The following is a 27,127-nucleotide window of genomic DNA, read 5'->3' as shown; positions in this document are numbered from 1 at the left end:
AAATTTTTGTTCAGTTTATACACAATGACCTCGTTGTTCTGATATAATCTTTAAGATTCTTACTTTTTTCAGGGATGGTGGCTGGAATAATAGCTATAGCCTTTCTGTTTTTCCTCTCAATGTGCATCCTGCTCCTGTTGAAAAAGTAAGAAAATTACTTGAACTTATGTATTACAAAGGGAAACACATAAAATACAGGAAATGACATACTGGTCAAGCATGCCTACCATTACACCACTGTATTTATTTATTTATTTATTTTTAGTGCCCGCTTTATTCCGTACGTCAAATGCACAGGCAAAGGGAGTGTCTCAGGGCTTGACTAAAAAGTACTTGCTGCTTGATTTTGTTTTAATTTGAATTTCTTTAAAACACTTTTCAGGGTGTTGTCATGATTCTATGATATTTGTAAACACTGCAATGGAGAATATTAAAAACGACAATAAAAATAAAAATACGAAGATAGAAATAATGCTGCAGTGTAGTTATATTGCCCAGTCCTCCTTTTACCAGCTTGCTTTTTTGCAAAATTAGTTTTCCCTTGGATTCTCAAGTTCTGGCTACTCTATGTCTAGCAGAGGATGTGGGATAATAGAGAGAAGAGTATGCTGTGTCGCTATAAATGTCGGCAAAGGTCTTAAACCAGGAAAGTCTGAAGTGAATAAGGAGTAAAAAAAAAAACTGTCTATGAGGTGACCATAAACTTTATTTGGCCTCTCAAGTAGCTTCTAGAAGCCACACTTATCAGACAGACAGCATATTTGCAGAAAGAATTGTCATAAGTGTCACCAGTCACACCTGTTCAGTAACCAGGGGGTCTACCAAATTGCAGCCTGTACGGATTCCCCGACTTTTCCAGGTTTTCATGCTGACTATTTGACGCGAATTCCCTGACCAAAACAAAAGGGAACTTGGTGCCTGCTGCTACCTTTTGATACCCAGATCCCTCATAAAAGAGATCATTTATTGAGTATTCGCGAAGCTGCCCTACTTTTCTGCCTCTGAGCTCGTCGTATTGGTGAATTGCTGCTCGTGGCAACGTTGGTGCAGCGTGGGTGCTCAACCATGATCTGCGATTCGCTGTGCATCGTTATTGCACTTGTCTGCAATTTTCCCCGGACTTCAGCTGCTTTTTGGTAAATTCCCTGACAATTCCCAGTTTTCCCAAGTTGGCAGACACCCCGATTAACACAGCTTGCGCAAATTAAATATGGGTCACACAAAGAGAATTCCGCAAGCTAGGTTATTTTACCGTTCTTTTTTTAATACAAAGCAAGCATCAGGATGCTAATTTCACATTTCCACTTTACTCGCTCATTCCATAGAAACAAATACTTTTCGAGGCAGAAGAAAACACCCCTGAAAGATCGCGAAGGGACACCAAACAGCAACGGAGTTTCCTACACTGAGAGCAGCGGTACCATCTATCAGAACGAAGACTTCTACATGGAAATCCCCCTCAAACCTCCAACAAATGGCACCGTCACAAATGGCTCTACAAACGGCATTTTGCAGCCACTCAACAACAACGTCAATAAGGAGAAGGACAAGCCGAATAGGAGGAAGAGCTCCACGCCGAGCGGTAGAAGCCTCGGCCCTTTACCGGAGAACATATACGAAGAAATTTCCACGGGCGCTCGCAAGGCAACTGCTCCCAATGGGGATGTTAACCACAGTGCTTCTAACGCTGCAGAAGGTGAATGCAACAGCCCAGATGCAGAGTCAGCTCTCGAGTCCCCAGCTGTATACGCGCAAGTAGACTTTGAACAAAAAAGGCGCTCAAGGCTTGGCAAAGAGAAGTGGTAAGTATATGACCATACATGCTCAATGTCAGTATAGTCTAGTGCTTCAAAGTAATTGATAATGTGACGTAACTTTTAATTTATGCACTCTAATCAGCATTCCGGAAGAGGCATCAAGGTACACATTTTATGTTTCAAAACATGGAAAGTTCATTTTTTGCAGAAAATGTGACTTCACAGTGGATGTCAAATTGATTAATTTTATGTAATATTAGAACTTAATCTGCAAAGCTATGACCATTCTTCATGTAACATGAGCCATCTGTAACGTACGAAGATCAAGCTTGTCACTGTAATCATTTAGGTAATGACGAGAGATGAATGAGTTCCTGAGCTAAAACTATTACCACGCTTATTTCACTTTTTAGCGACTATATGTAGGGAGTGACTTTTTCGGGTTAACTCCGATTCGGGGGTAAAAATCAGGCACTATTTTCAAATCTGAAATTGCGGAAGGCGAGAATTGTGCCTTCGGGTGTTATTGTTCCTCCTCTTTCTATTAAGTCCTTTCCTAATCTTTTTTCTTTTCTTTTTCCTTTTTTTGGGTGGGTGGGTGACCTATCAGCTAATTAATTATGCTATTAATTAATTAATTAATTGCTATTAATTGCTAATATAGCTATTAATTAATCCTGACTCATGGACATAGATCCCCGAAGTCATAAACAGTGCTGACACACATGGGTGTATTTCTGGGAACCTAAGTGACTCATTCTTACACGTGTTACACGTGGCGACCTTGTTAGTCTTCAGTGGTAATGTCACCTGAGGATTTCATAGTGACTGGAATTCGGGGAGAAATCGGGTTTAACCCGAGTTGGTCGGAGGTCAGTTCGGGTGGGAATAACCGGGCGGAATTGGGTTTAACCCGCAAAAGTAACTCCCTAACTATATACATGTATTCAAAGTCATGGCCACTTGAACAGCAAAGTAATAACTGTGTATAAAAAGTTAGCAACTTGCACAGATGATGTGTCACGTGTCTGATATTGATAGATAACGCACCCCCTTCATTACTTCATAGCAGCGACCCGGTTCGAGCAACTGCAGGAAGTCCAATCAAGTTACGTGACCTCCCGCCAATCCCTCCGCCCGAAGATGAGGAACGCGGAGCGGGTGTGGCAATGTCGCTCGTCGGTGCCGTTGCACCTCTCTCCTCGCTTGCACCTCACGTAGTGGAAGGCAACAGCGTCTATGTCGGACATCCTCTTGTGGCGGACGTTGACGACAACAGTAGCACAATACCAAACGGGACTCAACAAATCACATGACAACAGGGACTCGCTCTCATCACAGAGAGTTACATGACAGAGGTCCGCGTCATAACAAAGAGGACCTTCAGCAGGTTCAGGAGATAAACGGCTTCTGCAGTCTTCAGGATTAATGACAATTCACGCGTTTCATAACAGAGAGCTGGTGTTATGAACGAAGGCATTCCGTAGAAGGACATCACTTTGAGTATACAGCTGCAGCGCTAACGATAAAAAAATTGACATGATCGCATGAATATTACAAGTCCTTGTAACTTTGCGTTGCAAAGTACATGCATAACGCAGAAAGAAAACGTGTAGCTGCAATCCGTGCTACGTACCTGCGAGAGGAATCGGAGCTGATTCACAACTACTACACACGAACAAATTAGCAAGATTACTATGGGATGTGTGCTGCATATAGGGTTGCCACCTTTCGTAGTGAAAAATACCAGCTGAGGGAGAGGAGGTGGAATAGAGGGAAAGGAGGAAATGTTCACAGGAAAGGGAAAGTGGGTGAGGGGTGGAGAGTATACAGAGAGAGAGAAAGAAGGAATCAGCGTACTCGCTCAAGACAACAATGATAATAATAATGAATAGCTAAGAAAACGACTGGTGACTACGGAGTTGGGTCTGTGCTCCAGATTTATTCAAGCTGTAGTGGAATGTTGAAAGGAAAACCCTGTAAAAGCCCCTATGAGAGGTGTTGAGCCACAAATACTGGCAAGAGGCTGCCGGTATCACCTTCCTACCGGCAACCGGCAGAGCGGGCACATAACCGGCTGTGCCGGTATAATACCGGCCTGGTGGCAACCCTAGCTGCATAGGGTGCTGGACAATACCACCGGTGGCATAGCTGGGGGAGGGGAGACCGAAACCGCACCTTTGGTAGGGCTTTCGGGAAACGGAAACGAGGGAAAAATCCTCCTTTCCCATGTAAAGCTCCCACAAAACCCCTCCCGAAATATTTTTCTGGCTATGCCATACCACACTTTCGACCCGTCACTTTTGTGCTCATAGATATACAGGGGCTGGTGAGATGCAGCAAAAGCAGTTGTAGTTTCGTGCGAAAGCAAACATCAACTCGATGTTGTTAGCAGCTTGATTTAATCGATGGAGACATCACACGAGCCATGCTTCCATGACTGTCCGTCCCGTCTATGTATCCGTTCCCTTTCAAAATATAATATCTGCTGTGACTCACAGAATGTGTTATTTGACTTTGCCAGTTTTTCTGTATGAAATGTGTAACATGCAAAACTGTGCAACAAACAGGAACAAAAGAAGCATATCTAACTTGTCGTGTTAGGCCATGTCAGTTTATGCTGTAGAGGGTTAGACATAAGCAGAAGTACCATTAAAGGTCTAGTCGTGGGATGTTGTGATCAAGCCCTTTTTGGTAGAAGACTTCCTCTGTTGAGCGCGTCTGATATATGTGTACAGTTAAAGAACTTATTTTGATTACAGAGGAGTTAATAGTGCTGGAACACCCAAAGAGTCTTAGTCCCTTCATACGTTATGTACAGAGTGTACATAGATTTTACAGTGTATTTATTTGTACAGGTATACTCTACTGTGCATGTGTCAAATGATATAAGGTATTATGACTGACGTGAGTACTGTGAAACAGAATAAATGGTTCTTTTACAAAACAGTGATGTACTCGCTTTTGTGTGATGGGAATAGTGCCAGGTCCCAAACTTTGCTTCCATGTGTGTGGCTACATGGGGCGTTGAAAAGTGGAAGCAAGGAGATTTGGCAAGGCACCTGGTATTCTTTCTTTCATCGTCATCAAATAAAGTTGTTGTTTCTTATATCCGGTACATTTTTACAGGATTCACTTGTGTTAATAAGTAGGAGACCCAAAAATGAGCACAGCTGTTTATTACGGTCGTCAATATTAGAATGATTAAAAAGGGTGCACGACCATGAGTAAGGCCCCGGGTTTTCCGCGATTCCGCGAAATATCGCGGAATCCTTCGTTGGGCACGGAATTTCACGGAATCCCTTATTTTTAGGTTTGAACGGATATTTGAGTTCTCGAATTCGAATCAAATACCAATCACTTGAAGTATTCCATTCGCGAATCGAATACCCAATATTCGGATTTCCGAATGTCCGACTATTCGCTGAATACGAACGACACCTCCCGAAAGTGGGCTTCACCTGAAGCTTCCCTGCATGAGGTGAAGCCTCCTTTACGAAGCTGCCCATATGCTGCAGGACCAGCACAGAAAGATTTTAGTTTAGCTTAAGATTACGTTAGCCCAAGTCTATTGTGCATACTTCGCCTGAGGAAGGGGCGGCATCCCTCCCGTGTGCAGTTTAGCGGTGGCAGTAGAGGACTTTGATTTGATGTCTGGGAGTTTGCCTTTTAAAGACTCTTAAATAATGCCTACACCCGACAAACAAAAAAGGTGTCCTGTGACTTCCACAGGGCATGTATTGTAAGCTCCTTCCTATTAACTTCCTGTAAACTCCGTAGATGCTGAAAGATCTTTCACCAAGTATAAAATGATTGCAGACACACCTTTGTCTTTCACGGAGGAAAACACAAGATATCATCTATGTAATGAGCCTGAGCCACAACAGTGCTTTCAATCTGTAATTTTATAAAACATTTTTGTTCCCACATTATCTAAGAAAGTAAAGTGTTTCCGTTGACTGCTTGCCGCGGAAAATTGAGGAATTTACAAGTCTGTGCCGCAGAATTTTGAATTTGCCGTAGCAGAAAACCAGGGCCCTTAACCATGAGCCCTGTGCTCATCAACCAACCATCAACCACGATATTCAACAACTTGAATGCAAGGACATATGCAGGTGGCGACTGTGCTGAACAGGAGAGGCTCTCGAACAAGGGTTCATGCCTCGTACCCACTTCTTTATTGTCGGTAGCCTCGGTACCTCACATGGTCCCCAGAGTCTTGGATTCTTCCCTCCTGGGTTGGTGTTTTGAAATGTTAGTAACGGAAGGAACTTGGGAATTGATTATCCTGCGTGAGGTATCCAACTGTCCTCAGTACACATTGCTTGGCAGCAGTCTGGATCACAGTAATGGGGCCTTGCAGTGACTGCCTCGCACCAGGCTGGCTTTTTCGGACAAGGACCAGGACTGAACATGAACCTGTCCGTGGGTTTGCACCTCTTCCCCACTTCTTTATTCTCGGCACCTCACATTGTATAATACGTACCTGTTCATTTGTATAAATTTTCCTTACTATGGGTAATTATTCCTTAAGTAAGAAGAACCTGTTACTTCACGTAAGCTCAATTATTTGTAACGTCGCTACCCCTCCGACACAAAACACATTCACCTTAATTGTCTGTGTCTGTAACTCATGTTGAATGCTAATTAATTGGATGCCGTAATTGGAAGCCGTTCATTCTACACTCCAGGTAGCACATTTTCTGTTATGCATTTTCGATGTAAAAAAAGTTGTATGTACCAATCCATCAAACTTCAGCTCACAGGTTGTTAGTCAATGGCAGCAGGCATGCTAGTTACCCCCAATGCACTGAATCATAACTGAAAAACTCTGTAGATTTTATCGACACAAGTAAGATTTAGAGGTGTAACGTGGTCACGACTGTGGACATGAGGTAAAGCAAAATTCTAATGACACGAACGAGATGCAAAGTCGACAAATGCTACAACTACGGTGTAAGTGACAGTATTCCATCTGTATTTACGAAGGTCATTCATTTGCGAACCACGAATAATCAAAATATATATCGCCAAACACATCGGATCACACCCTAACCTTATTTAACCTTATTCAACATCAGATCACTTTCACAAGAAAGTACAGCTCAGCCACAGCAACAAGCAAGGACGCAAAGAGCCCGGAGAGGACCTGCGCAGGAATGTGGGGTTGAGGCAAGGAATATTCAACTGCCTTGTAGAAAAACGCGAACGTTCCACCGATAGTGACCAGCAGGTTGACAACCGCAAGGCACTGTTTTTTAACGTCACGAAAATCTGAAGCAACTTCCGGAGCGAGGAAACTTCTCTTTGACTGATCAATGTTGGACACCATTTGATTGTACTCCTGGTGCATCTGCTGAGCTTTCAGTCTCTGTATACGAGCTTCAAGCACTTGGTTACGCTCAGGCGTTACGGGGTTAGGAAGGCAAAGTTCGCTGCCTTCCAAAAGCCCGCTGATAGAAACTGGCGTACCGGACTGTTTCACAACACTACGCACGGACTTGATCACAGTGAATGGTACTAATACCGGTTCCTTCTCGAGAATGGCTTTGATGCGGGATCTCAGAGGTTCGCTGCATGTTGTTTCTTTTATGAAGTCGTCAAGAAAGCAATGAAAGGCGTCCGATGGACGAATTCGAATGCCGTCGAAACTCAAAACGCCCTTCCTGCGATTCGCCATGTTCAATAGGTTCTAACCAGCCGTAAGCCAAGTCGGGTCGATCTGATTCGTACGCCAGAAACGCGTTTTTACGAACCAGTCAAAAATTGTTAAAACAGCAATTTTCCCCTTCTCTTTTGAATTATAGCGTGGTGACAGAGTGGTGGAAGCAAACTGTCGATGTTGAGCCGTTAGGCTTAGTAACTGACACCTCCCTCGTTATATCAGGCACAAATCTCCAAAATCTGACAAACTATACAAATAGTTATGCAACGTGTGTACATCACCTCTGTAAAGCAATTCTCGGACGTTGCGTATATGGCGGTAAACAGTGGTGGCGGACAGTAAAGAATGACTACATGATTCTTCCGAATGTCGTCTGCTAAACTACGCTCGCATCGCGCTTTTCTCTCGTTTAGGTGGCAGCAGCTTACTTCCTGTCCTGCCTTAGTTTCCGGCGGGTCCAGCAGGCAGACATTTTTCTGTGAGGTGCAAAATGTTTTCGGCTCTGCAAAAGCTGGGAGCTTGTGCTCCCATTACCGTGCAAGCACGGAATATGGCAACGCTGAAGGATATTCGCCTTCGGCTGAAGTCTGTAAAAAACATCCAAAAGATTACGCAAAGTATGAAAATGGTGTCCGCCGCCAAGTACGCCCGGGCCGATCGTGACCTTAGGCAAGCACGACCTTACGGTGAAGGTGCTCAAACCTTCTACGAAGTCGCCGGCGTTAAAGCCGAAGAAGGCAAGAACAAAACGGTTATTATCTGTATCTCTTCCGACCGTGGTTTGTGCGGTGCTATTCATTCGAGCGTAGCCAAACGGGTCCGAACCTTGATGCACGAAAACCCACAGCTACTGGCCGAGAGCAAAATCATCTGTGTCGGCGATAAGGTACGCGGTATTCTGCAGCGCCTCTACGCCAAGAACATCCTCATGAGCTTCACAGACTTCGGCAAAAAGCCCCCGGTTTTCGAAGATGCCGTAAGTGTAGCACGGGCTATACTGGAATCCGGCTACGAGTTCGACAAGGGTATTCTACTCTTCAACCGCTTCAAGTCAGTCGTGTCGTACGCAACGACGGAGCAACCTGTGTTCAGTTTGGAATCCATCACTGCCAGTGAAAAAATATCCCTCTACGACAGCTTGGACGCCGAGGTGCTGCAGAGCTACCAGGAGTATTCGCTAGCCAGCCTCATCTACTACGCCATGAAGGAGAACGCCTGCAGCGAACAGAGTTCCCGTATGACTGCCATGGACAGCGCTACCAAGAATGCAGGCGAGATGATCGACAAGCTGACCATGACGTTCAACCGCACCAGGCAGGCAGTCATCACCAAGGAGCTCATTGAAATCATCTCCGGAGCTGCTGCCCTCTAAAAGCAGATTCGAGCTGGGCTGGGAGTATTCCACTGCGGCTGCACTCAACACCATAGGGACATTAAGTGGGGCTAAAACATGTAGTTCTGCGGATACTTCGGCTGTGTCTTCTTGAAGGTGGCTTCTTTCGTAGAGAATATACTACTTTGAAATGTTGTTTGGCTATGTGTTACTTTTGTAAGTCTGACCGTAAAGTCATTGACAAAGGGTTGTCAGGGCCCTATGGTAACGACGAGATGGTCAGCAATACGGGGAGCTCGTTTCACGTGACACAAGTAACTGTAGGAAAGTGGTACACAAACTTACGGGGTTGAACACAAGGCTTACACTGACCCTGAGAGAGCACGGTAGTTTTAAGGTAGCTATTGGGTATAATCTTATCATAGAACCTTCTTGAAATGTTCCTCTTGACACCCATACCTGAAAATTGTCTCCGACACAAATAGGTACAGCTAATCTGTTTCTCTTTGTTTGCTAAACATCCTGTACAATGCACGGATATAAAATCGAATCCGTTTGCAATGTGTAATTGGCAGAGTAATTTGAGTGGATGCTACCATTGCATGTTGACATTTCATAAGCACAAACAAGATGTTCTCACCCTACCCACATTGCACTGGTGAGCCCAAGTTGCACGTTGATGTAGACCCAGCTTTGGTGAAACCGGTGTTTTCAAAACTGCATTTAATTATTAGCTCTCTCCGATAATAAGGGTTTCGAAATTATTTTACGCTGCGCATCCTGGTAATCATGAGCCGCAGCAGAGGGAGTCATGTCAAGATGCGAGTTGCTTCACTGCTCCTTTAAAGCTGCATGTCCATGACATAACAGGTGAATACACTTTTCCTAGGTAAGCCAGTGGTAAGTAAGTGTCATTATTGCCACCTTTTTTTTAGTCTTTAAATACTTTAACCTTTGACCCCGTATTTAGAACAAGACTTGCCATGAACCTCATTCGCCCAACCCCCACCCCTGTACCCTCATAATTCAGCCACATACATTTACATATGCTATACCACTAGATGAAATTTGCATATTACCTGGTTATAGCACTGTATCGACTTTGAGCAGGCAACAGTGTGTAGATATTGGAACTGGCTAAGTCTAGCAAAACAGCCTCAGAGGGCAGAGTACTGGCTTCCTGTTACTCACTACATATGAGCAAATGAGTCTTCCCTTTTGCTCAATGAAGAATGGTGGCCTTAATAATGGTCACATCTTTATTGCTGCTCTCCTGTGTTCCTGACTCATGCGGTAAAAAAGGTAAGTCATGCGCTCAATTCCTAGTAGATAAGATTCACTGCATATATACATGGATGATAAAACAACCTGTGAATCCATAACACAACTCACTTTGCCACATAGTTTTTAGCCTTTTTAATGTGAAGTAGTACTTTAGTACATCGTGATTTAGTCAGTTTCAGTACTATATTCAACTGCAAAGGCCGCATGATGCATGCTTCGATCCCAGAAATTCAGGATGGAGATGACTCCACATGTTTTGTCATGCACCGTTGCTCAACTACACTATACAATGTACGCACTCTAAGGGTCACGCTCAACGATGCTTCCAACATCTCTCTGATAAGGATAGCGGCTGAGCCTCGTAAGTTGCAATTTTTATACCGTCCATTTAACTTGTTTGTTAACTAAAAACTAATTATAAAAATAAAAATTCTAGAAATGTTTAAGTATTCATAAGAGATCCACATTCTATAAACATACAGGAAGCACGTACAAAATGTTGTTGCTCCACTTTATTTTCAAATTCTGTGTTAGCGTTGTGAATGAACTATGGCTATGAGCAGCATACATATATGGACAGATGGAGAGAGGACGGCAGGAAGGAGGGATATTGGGGCAGGGGGGGGGGGGGTAGTACGCGTCCTGGGCAGACTTCACGGGGAACTGCGCCAACACCTGCCTGGACAGTGCAGCCGGTGCCAGGATTCGAACCTGCATCAGCTCCCAGTCTCAACGTCATCCTAACCAATACAATGCAAGCTGCTCCTCTAAATGTGCTAGTACAAACAACATGAACAGAGTTCTGCCTTTTTCATGTATTTCCTTCACAGATCTGCAGGGCACTTTCTGGAATCTGCTTTCCGCAGAGAGATTTAAAATTCTGTTTATTTGTTTTGTTTTATTGTATTTTTGTGCCCGCTGTTTACCTGCCGGACAAGCCCCCGACAGTAATTTTAATGTGTTCAGCTAGGAAAGCAAACTATTATTTTTTTTTATTGTGCCTAATCAATTAATTAGGTAACATTAAATATATATATACATATAGGTTATAAATTATTGGTTTATGTGCCAAAGTGTCAATTGGGAATTTCAGATTGCCTTCAGAAAACGAAAACTGTTATTTTCTTTCTTTTGGTATATGTTTTAAATTACACTTCTGCATATCCACAAAGCATACGCCACTAGTAAAGCTCATGAAATGTGCTGCAACATGCACAGTGTGAACTACAAAAATTAATATGAGGCTACATGGTGAAAATGGAAGATGTAATATTGTACACCCGCATTAATGAGCCATGAGTTAAACAAAATTAACTTTGTCTTCAAGAAAATGTTCACTGTTTTTCGTCAGAGCCAGACACTGTGTATTACTTGCCATTGAATGGACAACCTTTCATTATGGGGCCTAACAGCACCACAGGTAAGTAGGCACGAGGAAGCTCCAATGATCTGGTGATAGCAAGCAAAGGGAAAAGCCTCCGGTTAGAAGCCGCAAACATTTCGAACAAAGAATTGTTTTCATACTGAACTGCAGTAGCAGAACAGCCCTCTGTTCAAAATATTAACAACTCCTAGCCTGGGGCCTTTCACTGTACTAAAGCCGAGCAAAAAACGAGAAAAAGTTTACAAATACATTACAGGAAATGTGCAGGAATACGAAGTGCAACCAGGTGCTCAGATACATTCCCTGGATATCATGAGCAATGGAAAAGTTTGTGAAGTGACAATGTTTGACACAGAACATGGTACGAGAAATTTGTATGTTTCTTAAATCTTCTTCGCAACATAGTGTACGTGTAGTGTCTGACTTTTTCCAGCTAAATGCCTTCCCTGGAAAAATCTGGTGCTATTTTTAAATCCATAATTCAGGGGTGAAGCTGGGTGTCATTGACACATTAGGGTGGTACCAGGTTCTTTTGTTTTTCTTTTTGGGTCCAGCAAGTGTCCCGCACTGACGGGTTCATATACAATGAAAGATGGAAGTCACTGAAAAGGTTAGCCAGCTGTAGGACTCGAACCCACATCTTCTGGATTACCGGTCCAGGGCTTTACCAGTTCTCTCAGGTTCATATATGTTGGTCAGACATGCATTCCTAGCAAATTATAGTCACAAGTTATAGTTCTGACTATACAGTCATAAACATGGTGTTTTTTTTTTTTTTAGCCTTTACAGAATTTTAATTGAAAAGCTATAAGAACAGCATATATGTCTCCATACATGTTTCATATGTTGTGTGTTTTTGCAGTTGAGTTCTACAGTGAGTTCTATGGAGTTCGCTCTCTTAAAAAATCAGGAAAAGAGCACGTGCCGTGAAATACCCATCCCTGGATTTCAGTACGCAAATGAGCCAAAACCGAAAAAGTGCGCCTGAGGCCTATGCCGACGGACGTTTATCTGGTTCGGAAAGCGGTTTATCTGGACAGCTGAGCGGCACCTACTCCAATCATCTGCATCACTCCAAATAGCGTGGCCCTCTGACATGAAATGTGCGCTGTACCCCCTGCATTCCCAGTTGCCACAATTTCGGCTTATTTGCGTGTCAAAGATTCGGGGGTGGATATTATAAAGTAGCACAGAAGTCATTTTTAACACACTGTTTTCTTCCTATAAAACTGTTAAGTAGGCCAGTAAGATGTACTTATGCGAAGTAATTTACACCACAGAGTCATAATTATCGTAGGAATTGAATCTAAAGTACGCCGCAAAAAGCGACCGTGCGCAACGGCGGTGGAGAGCGGTACCAGCCTGTGATTTGCCTGGAACCTCACGCTGACGCTATAAGGAGAACGCTCGCTGATTGGTCAACAGAAATGTCGTCTGCTACTCCGCTGTTCGGGGTTCTGATAAAGCCTTTCTCCTGGCTCGGTAATGATTCGCGCTGTTCGGTAAAATGACACACACACTTTCATCATCAGACGTCTTAATCTGAAAATTTTTTGCCCTCTGTACTGCTTTAAGGCATGTGCCTGTTTCAGGATTTGTTAAACGTGAAATGGCTTCCAATTAGGATAGTCTCTCAATCTGCTATCTCGCTTTTGCCTGAAATGCCAAAATTAAAAAGTTAATTAATGAATTTTAGGTAATTAGCTATCTTGTTGTTGCATACCTTCTTCTAGTGGATGTCCGACTTGCCGTAGAACTCAACTGCAAAAATGTCATCTATGCTGCTCTCATAACTTTTTTATACAAATTCTGTGAAGGCTAAAAAGAAAATGCTGTATAGTATATATATACTAACTAACTATTATAGTTGTAATATCAAATGTGCTTTGCATAGTTTATTGTTGCGTTTAATTAATATATATACCAGACTTGCGTACAGACTGCTACGAGATCGAAGTTCAGGGAGATATCAGGTTTAGCCCGAATTGGTCCTAAATTCACTCACGGGAAATAACTGGGAGAAATCAGACCTGGGAAAGTCAGACCCAATGTTTGCATACTATTCAAATGCAAATAGAGATTACTCTCTGGGTTTTATAACCAACAAATGTGATACTTTTAGAAACTGAAGCTGCTACTACTACTACTGAAGTAGAAGATACTCAAAAGGGGGAAGAGAATGGTATAAATTTGGCATTATGTAAGTAAAATTACGTAACAAATTGCAAGGCTGCCTTTCACTGCGCTACAGTGTACCAGTGTGACAAACAGATATGTCGGCAATTTCAGACATTGGTGTGCCAACAGCTGCAGTGTTCCTCCTTTCAATCATCGTGCTTCTTGTGTGTCTCAAAAGGTGAGAGTTGCATCCCATGAATGTGTGCTTCCCTCAACTTCTGAAGGTCAAAACTGTGTGTTACTCATACATGTTGTTGTTGGCTCAAAGAATCTAGCAGGCAAAAATGGGAAAAGTCTAGCACTCGCAAGTGAATAAGATTTAAAGAGGTTGAGACATTCAACTAATTTATTTTACTAAAAAAACAAGCTTTTGGACGGAGTCTCTCCATCCATCCATCAGGTGTGATGCATTTAACACTTGGTACAGATATGTATACTGATGTACATCAGAGAAGAAGAGGGGACAAAGAAGGCGGTGAGGAGGAAATACAATTTTTTGTTAGAAAGGATTGAGGGCACGAAAAAAATACAAAAGAAGGTGATGTACAGCAGGAGTGTTACCCTTTAGGAGTGTTAGTTTTTGTCTCGAGTAACACTCCCACTGTACATCACCTTCTTTTGTATTATTTTTTCCATGCCCTCAATTCTCTCTAACGGGAATTTGTATTTCCTCCTCACCACCTTCTTTGTCCCCCCTCTTCTTCTCTGATGTACATCAGTATAAATATCTGTACCAAGCGTTAAATGCATCACACCTGATGATGGACAGACTCCGTCCGGAAGCCTGTTTTTTAGTAAAATAAATTATTTGAATGTTTCAATCCCTTTAAATACATATCTTGGCTCAAAGAGAAAGAAAGCGCAAATTTCTTGGAGTTTCACGTGGACACAATGCATTAAGTAGTTTTACATTTCGTCGGTCTAAAAATTAAAATCTGAACCTTGCACTGCCTTACATCATCAGCAGGCCGTGTTTGGAATGCTGCACAGATGCATACTAATATACTGGTGCCTGTTTACCGCTCATAAAAAACAGCAGTTCGTGGACGGATTTATCTGAAGATACGATTCTCCTAATCAACCTCTTCCTTTTTTGCATCCCAGACGTAACACAGCTGATAAAACCAACAGAAAAGACAATAAGCGCGAAGTCCCTTTCACAGATGAAGATGGGACAAAGAGGAGTGGTGCCACTATGTACCTGAGAGAAAACGCAAAACTGGATCACGTCAGAGTGCCCGTCATATACGAAGAAATTCGTCCAATTTCAACAGCAAGCAGCCACGAATACATGCGCATCCTCTGGGATCGTGGTGACAACGGCTGACTGAAGAGACCTGCACCCTGCCAGCTATCTCTATACCAAAGTAATGGGGCCAAATGTTAATAATACAAAGTGAAACTAGCCTAACAGCATGATTGAATTTTCACTGATCGAGTGGATCAACCCCGGCTTGCTTTTGCATTTAATTACACGGTGGTCAGATGTAGCACGTCACTGTGAGAGGTCTGTACTAGATTTTGTTGTCGTGATGAATGAATTTTTGTTCTCCCCCTTGCCTGCCAGTACAAGACACTGATGTTGCCACAACGTGTATGAAGCTACCATTATTGCTGCATAGCTTACGTTATATATTATTGACATCTGTAAAAAGTGTTGCCCAATTAATACAAATGCCTAGTACACAGTTATCATATTATTCTAGGTAGTAGTGTAGTGCATTGATTAATTATCAAACACAACGAGTATTATTTTGAGCAACGTACGTTGACACATATGTTTTGGGTCTTCCAACACTCTTCATCTTTCATGTCTGAAAATGTCCGTGCAGTAATGAAGATTGAGTAGAGAGGTTCTCTACTGTTTCAAGTGCAAATGTTCAAATTGCCTGTGATATTAGGGGCTTTTGCTTAGTCACTGTGTACAAAGCCAGCATGTGGGTAACGTTATAGTAATGCAAAGCATGATAAATAGTTACTACAGCATTCTGTGTGCACTTCACTTTTTTGCTGTTTTCTTTTTATTCCTTTTTTGGCAGTGCAGTTACTTGGAAGACAAAATGTGACCCTTTTTGCATCACACCTGTTGATTTAAAACAGTTCCTATGCAATAGTAGCTCAAAATGTAAAATAAAAATGTAAATTCAAGACCATTCAAGAAGCTCTGTGGGATGAGTGTATAAAGTTAGTGAGAACATCGTTCTGCAAGGAATCAAGGAATACTGCCAGGAACTCTGGACTATTAGTCCTTTTGTCATTCTACAGGCAATTATGTGAAGCCCAAGAAACTTGGCTTCAACTTTCAGTCCATCTCCATATAACAGAAGCAGGAAATCACTTTATAAACAGCCTTTAAAGAATGATGTCACTGTCCCTATGCAGTGAAAAATGACTTCGAGTAAATCCATCTGCAAATGAAACTAACAAGGACTTCTTCAGTTTATCTCAGAGATGTAACATACTACTCCACTAGTTTGGCATGATGCCCCCCATCCCAATTGTGTCCAAGATGATCCCAGGATGACAATGACCAGAGATGTTATGTTATGTCAAGATTTTCATGTTGTCCAGAAATTCAGGGGGGGTTATAATAAGCAAAGCTGCCCTGCGCTTCAATCATGCAGGTAGACTGAAGCAGAAGCCTCAGGTGACAAGCTGCTGATATTTTAAACAGCGTCTGTTCTTTTACTGGGTGCTGTCTTCACCATTCGCATCTAGAGGGTCACACTCCATGTGTTAAATAAGTGTAGGGCATAGTGGGTCAGCTGTTTCACTGACAGGAGAATTCAGCCACTTGCCCCTGGGACATGCCACTGGTTGGATTTTTTTATAAGCACTGTGGCTTCTGCTTTAATCTACTTTGTCCCTGGATTCTCCACTTTTCTTTATCATGGAAGTAGATTTCCTTTTCTTGCTACCTGGAAAATATACTTCAAGGTATGTCATATTCATTTCATCCCAACGTTTCTAATTCAGGTTATTGTCTCTATATGAAGTTCAATAGGTCTTTCCTGGATCTCCTGGGGTATCCCTGGGATCTTCAGGCTGCCTCCTATGGGATATTCAAACATCCAGAGCACGATATCCCGCAGACGTACCAGGGGCATATGTTGTTTGTTGCAGTAAGCCCAAAAAGCAAATGTCATTGTGCGATATCCCATTGATATCCTCTGGATGTTCAGATATTTTTTTTTAAATTATTATTTTTCCGTTTCCATCAAGAGATGGCGGTGGTCCCAGACAAAAAGCTGCCATAATGCAGCTTGAAAACGCCTGGACATATTAGGACATCAGGACATCAGCGATTAGGATATCAGACAATTAGGATGTTCACAACCTTATGGGGGTGTCCCAGAGATATTAGTGGTTTGCTGAAAAGTGTCCAAAAGTTTCAACAGCACTGTTCTGCCAACACCCACAAGGTTTTTTTACACATAATTAGAAAAACAAACCTACCATGTAACAAACCTTGCAAGTGACCCCGTTAATTCGATGTACTACTCGTATGATTGAATGAGGAGCTGCACTGCACGACCACTAGTGGAAATATAGGCATGAAGTGTGACACAAAAATATGAATTACGGACTGATGTGGTACAGTCTGGGATAAAACAACGAAGCAACATCTCTCTGTCTAATACTCCTGCTGTGCTAACTCAAAGGGATCGGCAGTCTGTCACTTGAACAGGAAGTCTCAAGGGTAGGAAGCCGTTTATCACAAAATGTTTCACTTTTTTTTTTTTTTTCGTGTGTCAGTCCTACAGCGAAGAATGGTGGGTTTCTTTATGGTCACACCCCTTTTTCTACTCTGCAATGTACCACGTTCCTTCGAAAAGAAAGGTACGCTGACGCTGCTGTAGTGTGGTGAATTGTATAGCAGTAAAAGTAGAAGCAGTAGCTTGAGGTAAATTCAGTACTGTGACAATGTGACGAAAATTCAGACAGCCTTAGTGTGCTTTCGGAAAAAAAACCTACTGACAAAATGTCCAGTTCCTTTCAGTGCTGGAATACACTGCGATAATAATGTAACAACGCCCTCAAGTGCTCTGCTTCATGATGATAAAGTCTCCACATGTTACACCTTGCCAAACTGTACTAAAAGCTTGAGGATCACCCTCAGCAACCCCTCCAACATCACTGGTGTGAAGATTGTGTCAGAACCCGGTAAGGAGCTTCCCTTTTCCATGTGATTATACCAGTTTTACAACCACAATACATTTCCACCACACACTTGAAATGTTTATGAAAACTTTATGGAATAAGCAGATTTTTAGAATAACTGCATTGGAAGCTTTTATTCTAAACTGCCATTTTCATCATCATTACACCCTCCAATTTCTGGAGGTCCCTGCTTTTAGCATCAGTGCTCTTGTAGTGAAATCAATCAAAAATTTTACCTAATGGTACTATTAAACAGTCCCCACTTACAGAATAAAAAAGCGTCAACTAAAGATCATGACATCCTAGCTAGCTTGAATAACCTTAGCTAATTCACAGCTAAAGCTCATAATAAGATGTGTGAACACAATGAAGGGAGATCGAAATCAAACAAATTCAAACAACTCAGGGGAAAAGGGTTGCTGACGCCAGGAATCTAACCTGGGCCATCAGGGACTAGTGTGGTTGGTTGTCTGTTCCCCTGTACTTGAGGTACCCTAGCTCAAGGGAAATGGCGTGCTGGTGTGGTGTGGCAGTTAGCAACCAGAGATTGGAAGACCCAGGTACATTTCCTGGCGTCAGCACCCCTTTATCCCCCCCCCCCCTCCTCCGAGTTGTTTGAATTCATTTAACTTCTGGGCGTTTGAGGCTTACGTGTCTGTATCGTCCCTAAGTGTGGTCTGCCTCTGACAATTCTCGTTGTCTGACTCAGAAATGTCTAGCAACCTATTCTGGGAGGACAAGGTAGCACAAGGTGACGGAAACAGCGCTAAAAAAACACAGGGATTGGGGAAGTAGACAGGACAGGCACTAGACTTCTTCAGAGGGCCCTTAAGTGAACGTCATTCTGTGACATATAGAGTATATGTCACTAAGCCAAGTTAAATGTCATTTCATTGCTCTTTTAATCTTTGCTAAACACTTCCATGAAAACAGGATGACAAACTGGTACTCAGTCATTTATGACTATGCTCGCTGCCTTTCCCCAGCCCCCAAATATGTATTTTATCTGCCACTATACGGAGATTCCTTTCTTGCAAGCCCCAACCATGTTACAGGTAAGGAATAAGATACGGACGATAGATGTGCGATACGATGGGAGTGAAGAAATAACGTATGTTGCAGCAAACACCTGGGACGACATGCAGCGCCCCAATGCCACGATACATTCTGTGGATATCCATGGTATCGCAAAGGCCTGTGAAGTGACGATTTTTGACATGGAACAAGGTTGGATATTGAAGACTGATACGGGAATATTGCATACGGGAATGTTGCATACGGGAATGCAAACATAAATCTTGATTTCTCCTCCTCAGGTGACTTGCAACATAGTACAATGCCATCTGGACAGAATAACATTCTCATAATCTGTAAGCGCAAACTAGCATCACATATATGCAGTTTCAAAGCTACATGTATGGGCAGTGGCTCATTCTGGCTCAGCATGGATCACTGCAGTGTACCTCCCTTTCTATTGCAGGTACCACAGTGCCAGTATTCGCAGTCCTTGTCCTCGTCGTAATCTACGTAATCTACAGCAGGAAAAGGTGAAGGAGAAACTTTCCTTCTTTAAAAGGAACACGGAAAGATTCACAAAAATTTTGGCACATTTGCAGGTGTGGAGAAGGTGTGGGTACGAATTCACTTACCCGCACACACCTCTAATTATAGTCATCCTCAACAAAGTTTCAGAAAAGACTACTATACCCCTTAAATGACTACTACAGCACATGCAACATAGACTTGTGCGTCCGTCTTATCTATGTTTTTGTTAGCTTCGTAAAACTTCAGGCATGGAGAGGCGTCAAAAAGCCCATATCGCCACTTTAATATGATGCGTTCGCGAAACCAAAGACGTGTAGGATCAAGGAACATGAGCACAATCAGATACTGAAGAGTCGCTGATCATGTACGCACAGTGGGGCGTTGCAAATATTTGCCAGACATGCTTCAAACCAGACCTATTGTTCAAGCATGACCCACTACTATGCACAAAGACCTGGAAACATCCAGACAGATCATGGGTGTGTCCTGGGTACATCTACATCATCTACAGGATAGCTAAGCCAGTGTCCGCTAGAAGCGCAACGTGTCGTCTGTTGAGGTGCAACACCCGGCTCACCTTAAAAACATAAAAAATTTTGCTGAGCAATGCACTCCGTTTCCTACGGCACAGTTTAACTTTTTGAAACCTCATTCTTGGTTAATATGGGAGGGGGGGAGGGAGGACACAAGAGCCCCTGTAACATGCAGGACACGGAGGTACATATTTCCATTCTATCGTGAGGAGGACTGGCACAGAGCCTCTCTTAATCAGCAGAGCAGGCACGCACAAATATAAGTATAAGATAAGTATAAGTATAATAATAAGATAAGATGATAAGATAATGACAAGATAAGTAAGTATAAGTATAAGAGTAGGGTAATGTTCGTAAGAGTACGAGCAAAACACGTTGCGATACTGGCGAGCCTGGAAGGCGGAGGGTAAGACAGGCTCGAGGTGATGCGGCCATCCCATGCATCCCAGAGCAGCAGTTGTGTGTGGATGAGACCTCCCCATATCGCATGGTCAGAGGGAGAAGGACAACATAAAGGACAACAGGTTCCTTTGCCGGTAAATAATGCGCAAAGCAACAAACGAATCCCGTTGCTTTTCCGTTGGTGTCAAGGTAACGTCATCCTTCATCATCCATCTTCAACATCATCTTTTATTCCACAAAGAGAAGTTCACTTTGGTGCCCCCTTTAATTTTGATGATCTCCTCTGCTAACCATGCAGGCACAAAACAACCAGCAGGCCGAGACGAGGGAGTTCTGCGAGGTGGAGCCTTTGGAAGAGACGTCATTTAAGCTCAGTAGGGGGCAACAACACTGTTGCAGAGAGCGTGGAGCCCACGCATGAGCGTGTGCATTTCTTCAAGACCTTCAGGAGCCATAGCACGAACTCTACCACCGAGCACCAACCTGAGACTGAGCAAGTCAAAACTGATGACAGTGACAATGCAGACGTCACGCCAAACGTGGAGATGGTTAATGCCCCGCTGCTTGCCACTCCTGAATGTGCAGCCACTGACGCCATGTACGACGACGTTGCAGACAAGAGTACCTTTCCTGTATATGCGGTTGTGAATAAACGTCGTAAAAAGAGTGAAGGAAATGCAGAAGATCAACCTACTGACATTATGTGAGCGGGCTCGTAAAGAATTTTTTATAGTGCGTGAATATTTTAGGCATTTATGACCATGTTGTACATCACATTGAAACAAGCGATGAGTGCATTCCTCATTGAAGACTCATGTGTGAAACACAACGAAAGTGAAATGGTGACATAATATAGACATATCCTCTGCAGTGGCTTTCAACATAACCTGCACACGAAACAAGTCGGGGAACAAACACTGTTTTCACAATTCTGGCATAGCGCTGTGTGTTGTTTCAATGCATGTAGTCTTTGCAAACCATGTAAAGTGTACATGCATATTTGAAATGTGGCTACTAAGACACATAATAAAATGCTTTACATTAGGCTATGGACCATGTTTATCAGCCATCTTACTTATCTTCCTAATCTGATAATCAAGCAAGGAAGAAATTCTTTCTCTGTCTGTGCCACTGTTGCGCAAACCTTCGGTAGGCAACAATGCACAGGCATTGGAACCAACTGAAACTGCCAACCTGTCAACTCAACAGGATGTGTTGGCTCCAGGAAGCCGTTATCAACCACACACTCTGTTTTGATTTCTACCACAAATGTGTCGCTCATTTTGCTCAATGAAGAATGTTAGCCTTTCTTATACTGCGTTTTCTACTTTTCGGTGTGTCTTGTTCCTCTCAAACGAAAGGTATGCTGATACTACTGTGTAAGGTAAATTATGAAGATTTAAGCGAATTTACCGAACCAATATTGTTGCGTGTGACACTGATAAGACGTTCAGTTCCTTTCAGTGCTCATGTACACTGCCATAACAATGAGACGCAACTTTCAACTGCTTTGCTTCATGATGGAAATGACACCACATGTCTTACTCTGCCAATCTGTGCTAGCAGTCTGAGGATCACGCTTGACACCACTGCCTATGTCTCCCACGTGAGGATTGTGTGTGAACCTTGTAAGTAGCTTTGTTATTACGCTTTTTGTAGCATTACATGTATTACAGCTCTTTGACTAGGCCACCAACAACGCCGGATTGCAGTGGTATGCTTTTATACAGCTTTGTGCAATAAAATTGTCGCACACAAGGTATGCACTCTATGTGAAAATAAAATAACAGAAAGCACACAGTCCATGCTCGTTCACTGTACTGTTGACAGACTCAGTTGAAACATTGTAGTGTAACACTGTATATATGTCTTAGTTCTTGAATAACTGCACATGCTTGTGTTAGAGTCAGTCCCAACCCACTGCTGAATAAAATTCATTTAAGCAAAAGCTAGAACGTGCAGTAACTATTACTTGAGTAACAAACGTAGTTAAATGCAGTTAACTAGGTTTTAACACGGCTCGCAATCACGCTTGAGAACAAAGCTTTTGGAAATACAGGGATAGAAAACATCTGATGCCTAGGAAGGGCAGGAGAGCAGAACAGCAGTAGTTGCAGCATGCTATCTCAATCTAATCAATCAATACTTCGTTCCTGAGAGGTCATTCTTATAAGGTTCAGCACATGACAACATTGAAATAGTACGACAGGCAGGCGGACAAGATGAAGTAGAAGAGATGATGCATAACCAGGTCCTTACATTTAACACCCTGCTCAATGCATGTTTGCAGTGCCCCGTACTGTGTACTATGTGCCGTGGAACTTAGATTCCTTTCTTGCAAGCCCCAATGGTACTACAGGTAAGAAGTTGCTGAACACATGCAATATGAAGACGTGAAAAGATCACCATTCGTTGCAGCAAATACCTGGTACAATCTGCAGCATTCTAACGCAACAATTCATTCTGTGGATATCGCGGACATCAGAAAGGCTTGTGAGGTGACGCTTTTTGACATGGGACGACAAGGTTGGATTAAAAAATTAACTGCTAATTGTGATCACACGAGGAAACGCTTACTAAACTGAAACTCAGTTCTCGATTTCACCTTTTTCAGATGCGCAACACAGTTCACTGGCATCTGGAGGAGAGGCCACTCTGATCACATGTAAGCACAGCTGGCATGGTAGAGCATCAATGGCCAGACAATATTTCTTTTGCTATTGCAGGTGTCACTTTGTCAATAATGGCTCTCATTGCCTTGGTAGTAATCTGTATAGTGTGCAAAAAATGGTAAGTACAAAAAAAAAACTTTATTTTTTTCATTGCATATACTCATTATGAACATTTGTACGCACACGGCAGTACGCCAGCTGCATGATACTTAAGCCAAAGAGTAGCTTAGGCCATTATTATTATTATCAACATCATCATCATCAATATCATCATCATCATTATTATTATTATTATTATTATTATTGTTATTTTTATTATTATTGAGTTTCCCTATCATCTAGCCTGTCTGTACACCACTGTATCAGTTCTGTATAATATCTTCATAAAAACATAAACAACGACTGTAATCCACAGGTGAGAAGTTCCGCGAGCTTTCAGCATCATATGTTTTTTGTCAAAAACCTGGTGTCAAGCAATTTGTAATATGTTCTACCACAAAGTATCAGTTTAGAAAACATGATTCACAGCCAGCCACAGGTTCAATAACAAGTGGCAGAGACCTGGATCTGCTCGCACAAATGTTGAGGAAATTTCTCAATGCTATCCTCAGTAACTTTGCCAGTGATTTATGCACAAGCAGCATTGAGGACGGCAGCACACACCCAAAGCACTACCAAACCCACTGAGGACACCACTGAGGATCCTCCTCAACATTAGTGGAGAACGAGCGGAAGCACGTTGGAGATCTAGCTCCACGTATTCCTGCTCTCCTTCCCCTCTTGCGAGGAGAACTTGCATGCATTCCTATGTGCCATTGCAGAGTTTTGGAAACTGGGGGGGGGGGGGGGGGGGGTCCAAACCCACCCATAAATAATACGAACAGCCACTAAAAGAGATGCTACTACATATAATATTTTCTGCTAATAAAGCAGGCACAAAATGATCGAGTGGCACAGAGAACACTGTCCTGTGTGGTGGAGCCTTGGGAACAGACATCATTCAAGCACTGGTGGCAGCAGCTACAGTTATGCAGGGAAGAAGAAATGTGCTTGGGAGAACAAATACCATCGTGCGAAACTCTTCGAAGCCGTTATGAGGCACAACCAAAGAATTCCTACTGTGCTTCAACATGACAGGGAACAAGCTGAAACTTATGAAAGCGAAAATACTCATGTAATGTCAGACGTGCAGATGGCCAATGCACTGTTGCTTGCAAATTCTGAACCTATATATGATGACACGGCAGTGAAGAGTACCCTTTGTGTACAAGCTGTCGTGGATAAATGCCATAAAGCGAATGATGACGATGCAGAAAATTACGCGGTTGATTTATGAATAATTTTTATGGGTTACCTTTAAGACCTTTTATTATTAAGGTCTTTTGCTGAAAATATGGTCCGTTGTTCGTGATATGACACTAGTACCATACTGTACTGCTTCCCAAGCAAGGAGTAAGCTTTTCATAATCAATGGCTTTCGAATGCACATGGTAACCATGTTCTGTACCATCAGCCTGAGGATATATATTTATTACGTTTGAGAATAAAATGTCCCATATTATGTGTCTCTGCTCTACAGCGCTTTGTTTTTCAAAATCCAGGTGTAAAATGGAGTTTTATTAGAAAGCAAAATCTAGTGGACAGTTAAAAAAAAAAGTGCTTCACGCATCACACATGAAGAGGAAATGTCGAGCGGCAGTGCTGCATAAAGTACATAGCGTTCTCTAGTGCTTATAAGAGTACCTGCAGTTCTTCTAGCAAAGGCATGTGAAAAGTGACACAGTGAAACTGACATGAACTCAGTTTCACTGTGCTACACGGCGTGCAATACACAGAAAGCATGTTCCGACCACATAAGCCCCCCATGCACACAGCAAAGAATTACCAGGGTCCCCTCTTCCAACTATGATACAAGCAGAAGCTCGCTGGTATGTCGCCATTAGACATGCAAATTTTCGTTAATGCTGATAAGTGCACATTACGTCGGCCTTCTTTATTGTAATGAAATGATGCACGATATAATACAAATTTACCTCCAGTTCATCTGTCTGTCTTCAAATTTTAGTAGGATATCTTTTCAGATTATATAGCAGTAATACTCCTCTGCATTCTTGAAGGATCCGTATGAATGTATATGTTACGTTTTATTTCTACAAATGCAAGTGTGCTTGTCCCTGTTATGCCAAAGGTAGTATTATTATTATTATTATTATTATTATTATTATTATTATTATTATTTATTATTATTTTGCCTTTTATTTTTTGGCACTGAACACAGGTTTCTGTTTCTTCCAAGTTCGCGCAGCTGTCCAAAATAGCATATTTATGCGTTTGCACAACAGGTTCTTTGCAACCACTTTTGTGATATCAATCTGGAGTGATAAAATTAAAATATCAAATAGATGGAACACTGTTTAACAAATTAGCTGTATCCAGTAGAGTTTGCTTAAGATCTTTGTTTGTTCATTCCCTATTTCCGGGGTTCCACACACACACACACGATATTCGCACACTGATGTCTAACAAAGACTAGATATAATTTATTAACCTAGTACAGTTCCACGTGATGCTTGCTACACAGTCAAGCAAAAATGCCCCCAAAAACCACCCACAAACATTTTCATAACTTATGCACTGCATGTCAAGTAACAACCAAACAAGAGTTCTGTTTTGCATGTTGATGATGTTCTTCCTTGCCTCCCTAATGAAACTTATGGCTGACCATGCATTACTAACCTAATGACTTCTTCTGACCAGCAGCACAACCATGTGATGTCACGATGTGAAGATGAACACGAATAAAAACTACTCCGCAACGTTTCAAAGTTTAAACCCTGAAAGAAGTGAAAACGAAAATGGGGGTCTAGTACATGCAAGCACAACTACAAAGAAAAATCTTCACATACCTAGTTGTGTGGTGCTCATGCTTTTGAACATTTTTATGATTTTCTTGCTTCCATAGTGCAGGGATTTCCAAACACCTAATCATAAAATCAGGACACGAGACTAAATTTTCTGCAGCATATTCATCCCAAAGGAACATGTACAAAGGGCACAATGTCGTCATCTCCTTGCCTGTATAAGCCAGCACTGTCAGCGGCAATGGAACTGCGTAGGCATTTCAATGGAAAAGGGCAGTTCCGCCAAATAAATCGCCCAAGTAAAAGAAGCGCTATAAATGGTGTAGGAACATTGCACTCGAACTGCCACAGGACTGAATACGATCAATCTGACAAGAAACCTTCTATTCTACTTGTGACAACTATTTTGCCTCATGTTTAGTGTCAGAAATTCTCAGCTGTACTAAGCTATATGAAGACAACCTCTTTTGAAGCATGTGGTTGTATGCCTTACACACCATGTTTGTTTATATGCCCCCCCACTACGCTATCGTAAAATGTGACTTAAAAAATATAAAAATGTATCAGCTGATCAAAATGAAAATTACTAAAAAGCGTGAAAAGTCACCAGGCGGCAACAGTTGAGGAGTGAAAAAGTGTGCGCTAAAATCGTTCAATTCCTCAAAGATATTTTTCCAATAACAAAAATTGTAATGAACTATGATAATTCATGTTTTCAGGAAACAGAGCAGAAGAAAGCGATTGGAAGCTTTAATAGCTTCATCGCGCTTCTAAAAAGAAAGACCTTCAAAAACCATTGAGACTCAGACAGATGTTGAGAATCTATATATTGTAAAGACTCTCAGGTGCAGATGATGATGATAAGTACTAAATGAAATACCTAGAACCCATCACAAAAAATAGCTGCACACACAGATAGCAGCACAAGTAATACTGACCTGCTGTGACAACTCCTTTCGCAGTTTGTGTCCAACTGTACTTCCAGACAATGCCACTTATTGCTGCACAAAAAATCAAGCTGATGTATTCCACTAATGTCAGCAATGTCAACCAAACAAGCTGTAGAATACCTTCTTCAATGAAGACATGGCAGTGAGGGTCATGGCTAACAGCTTGAAGAACATCCTCAAGGTCTCTGTGCCTTCCATCCTTGTTCCAAATCTTTAGTAGATGAGACTGAATTGACTTTGGAAGTAGGTTCAGGTGATGAAGCTTTGCATCGGGACTTGGATCTTGCTAAGTATGGGCATAATAAATAAATACCATTAGATGACAGCACAACTCAGCATTTAGAGCCTTCAACACTTCAAGCCCTGCTACGAACTCACGTGAAGGTTGACATGGCGCATTGG

The 27,127-nt window shown here is 42.2% G+C and overlaps 6 protein-coding genes across 15 annotated transcripts in view; 4 read left to right on the top strand and 2 right to left on the bottom strand.

Annotated features, from left to right (window-relative positions):
- Positions 1-4,842, top strand: part of LOC135399071 (sushi, von Willebrand factor type A, EGF and pentraxin domain-containing protein 1-like) — a 63,689-nt gene extending 58,847 nt beyond the window's left edge. The window contains exons 10-12 of the mRNA XM_064630750.1: positions 73-145; positions 1,326-1,802; positions 2,827-4,842. Coding sequence (XP_064486820.1) covers positions 73-145; positions 1,326-1,802; positions 2,827-3,073 — 797 coding nt within the window. The 3' untranslated portion in view covers positions 3,074-4,842. The remainder of the gene's footprint in view (positions 1-72; positions 146-1,325; positions 1,803-2,826) is intronic.
- Positions 4,843-4,919: 77 nt separating this feature from the next.
- LOC135399073 (uncharacterized) lies at positions 4,920-7,468 on the bottom strand. Its single transcript, XM_064630752.1, has one exon. The coding sequence runs from the start codon at positions 7,435-7,437 to the stop codon at positions 6,835-6,837; it is 603 nt and encodes a 200-aa protein (XP_064486822.1). The 5' UTR covers positions 7,438-7,468; the 3' UTR covers positions 4,920-6,834.
- Positions 7,469-7,854: 386 nt separating this feature from the next.
- On the top strand, positions 7,855-8,950 carry LOC135399072 (ATP synthase subunit gamma, mitochondrial-like). Its single transcript, XM_064630751.1, has one exon. The coding sequence runs from the start codon at positions 7,913-7,915 to the stop codon at positions 8,792-8,794; it is 882 nt and encodes a 293-aa protein (XP_064486821.1). The 5' UTR covers positions 7,855-7,912; the 3' UTR covers positions 8,795-8,950.
- Positions 8,951-9,883: 933 nt separating this feature from the next.
- On the top strand, positions 9,884-15,754 carry LOC135399070 (uncharacterized). The gene is made up of 7 exons (XM_064630749.1): positions 9,884-10,057; positions 10,209-10,400; positions 11,391-11,459; positions 11,680-11,784; positions 13,546-13,623; positions 13,713-13,779; positions 14,706-15,754. Exons 1-7 carry the CDS (start codon positions 9,988-9,990, stop codon positions 14,926-14,928), a joined length of 804 nt encoding a protein of 267 aa, XP_064486819.1. The 5' UTR covers positions 9,884-9,987; the 3' UTR covers positions 14,929-15,754.
- Positions 15,755-15,847: 93 nt separating this feature from the next.
- On the top strand, positions 15,848-24,481 carry LOC135399066 (uncharacterized). 7 transcript variants are annotated; one of them, XM_064630738.1, is made up of 13 exons: positions 15,848-17,441; positions 17,592-17,765; positions 18,749-18,817; positions 18,885-18,989; positions 19,079-19,132; positions 19,243-19,309; positions 20,541-21,603; positions 21,697-21,870; positions 22,533-22,601; positions 22,661-22,768; positions 22,857-22,907; positions 22,969-23,032; positions 23,845-24,481. In XM_064630738.1, the coding sequence occupies exons 1-7, from the start codon at positions 17,324-17,326 to the stop codon at positions 20,947-20,949; spliced, it is 996 nt and encodes a 331-aa protein (XP_064486808.1). In that variant the 5' UTR covers positions 15,848-17,323; the 3' UTR covers positions 20,950-21,603; positions 21,697-21,870; positions 22,533-22,601; positions 22,661-22,768; positions 22,857-22,907; positions 22,969-23,032; positions 23,845-24,481. The 7 variants fall into 7 exon arrangements, with proteins under 7 accessions (XP_064486808.1, XP_064486807.1, XP_064486805.1 ...); XM_064630737.1 differs by having other exon boundaries at positions 18,867-18,989; positions 22,661-22,740; XM_064630735.1 differs by having other exon boundaries at positions 18,867-18,989.
- A 951-nt stretch (positions 24,482-25,432) lies between these two features.
- Positions 25,433-27,127, bottom strand: part of LOC135399069 (phosphatidate cytidylyltransferase, mitochondrial-like) — a 121,553-nt gene continuing 119,858 nt past the window's right edge. For all 4 annotated transcript variants that reach the window (XM_064630746.1, XM_064630747.1, XM_064630745.1 and 1 more), the window contains exons 6-9: positions 26,846-27,011; positions 26,714-26,776; positions 25,821-25,895; positions 25,433-25,748 (exon numbers count right to left, since the gene is read on the bottom strand). In XM_064630746.1, coding sequence (XP_064486816.1) covers positions 25,735-25,748; positions 25,821-25,895; positions 26,714-26,776; positions 26,846-27,011 — 318 coding nt within the window. In that variant the 3' untranslated portion in view covers positions 25,433-25,734. The remainder of the gene's footprint in view (positions 25,749-25,820; positions 25,896-26,713; positions 26,777-26,845; positions 27,012-27,127) is intronic.

This window comes from Ornithodoros turicata, chromosome 6 (genome assembly GCF_037126465.1).
Source record: "Ornithodoros turicata isolate Travis chromosome 6, ASM3712646v1, whole genome shotgun sequence".
NCBI classification, from domain to species: domain Eukaryota; kingdom Metazoa; phylum Arthropoda; class Arachnida; order Ixodida; family Argasidae; genus Ornithodoros; species Ornithodoros turicata.
This window is presented reverse-complemented; position numbering and strand designations above follow the sequence as displayed.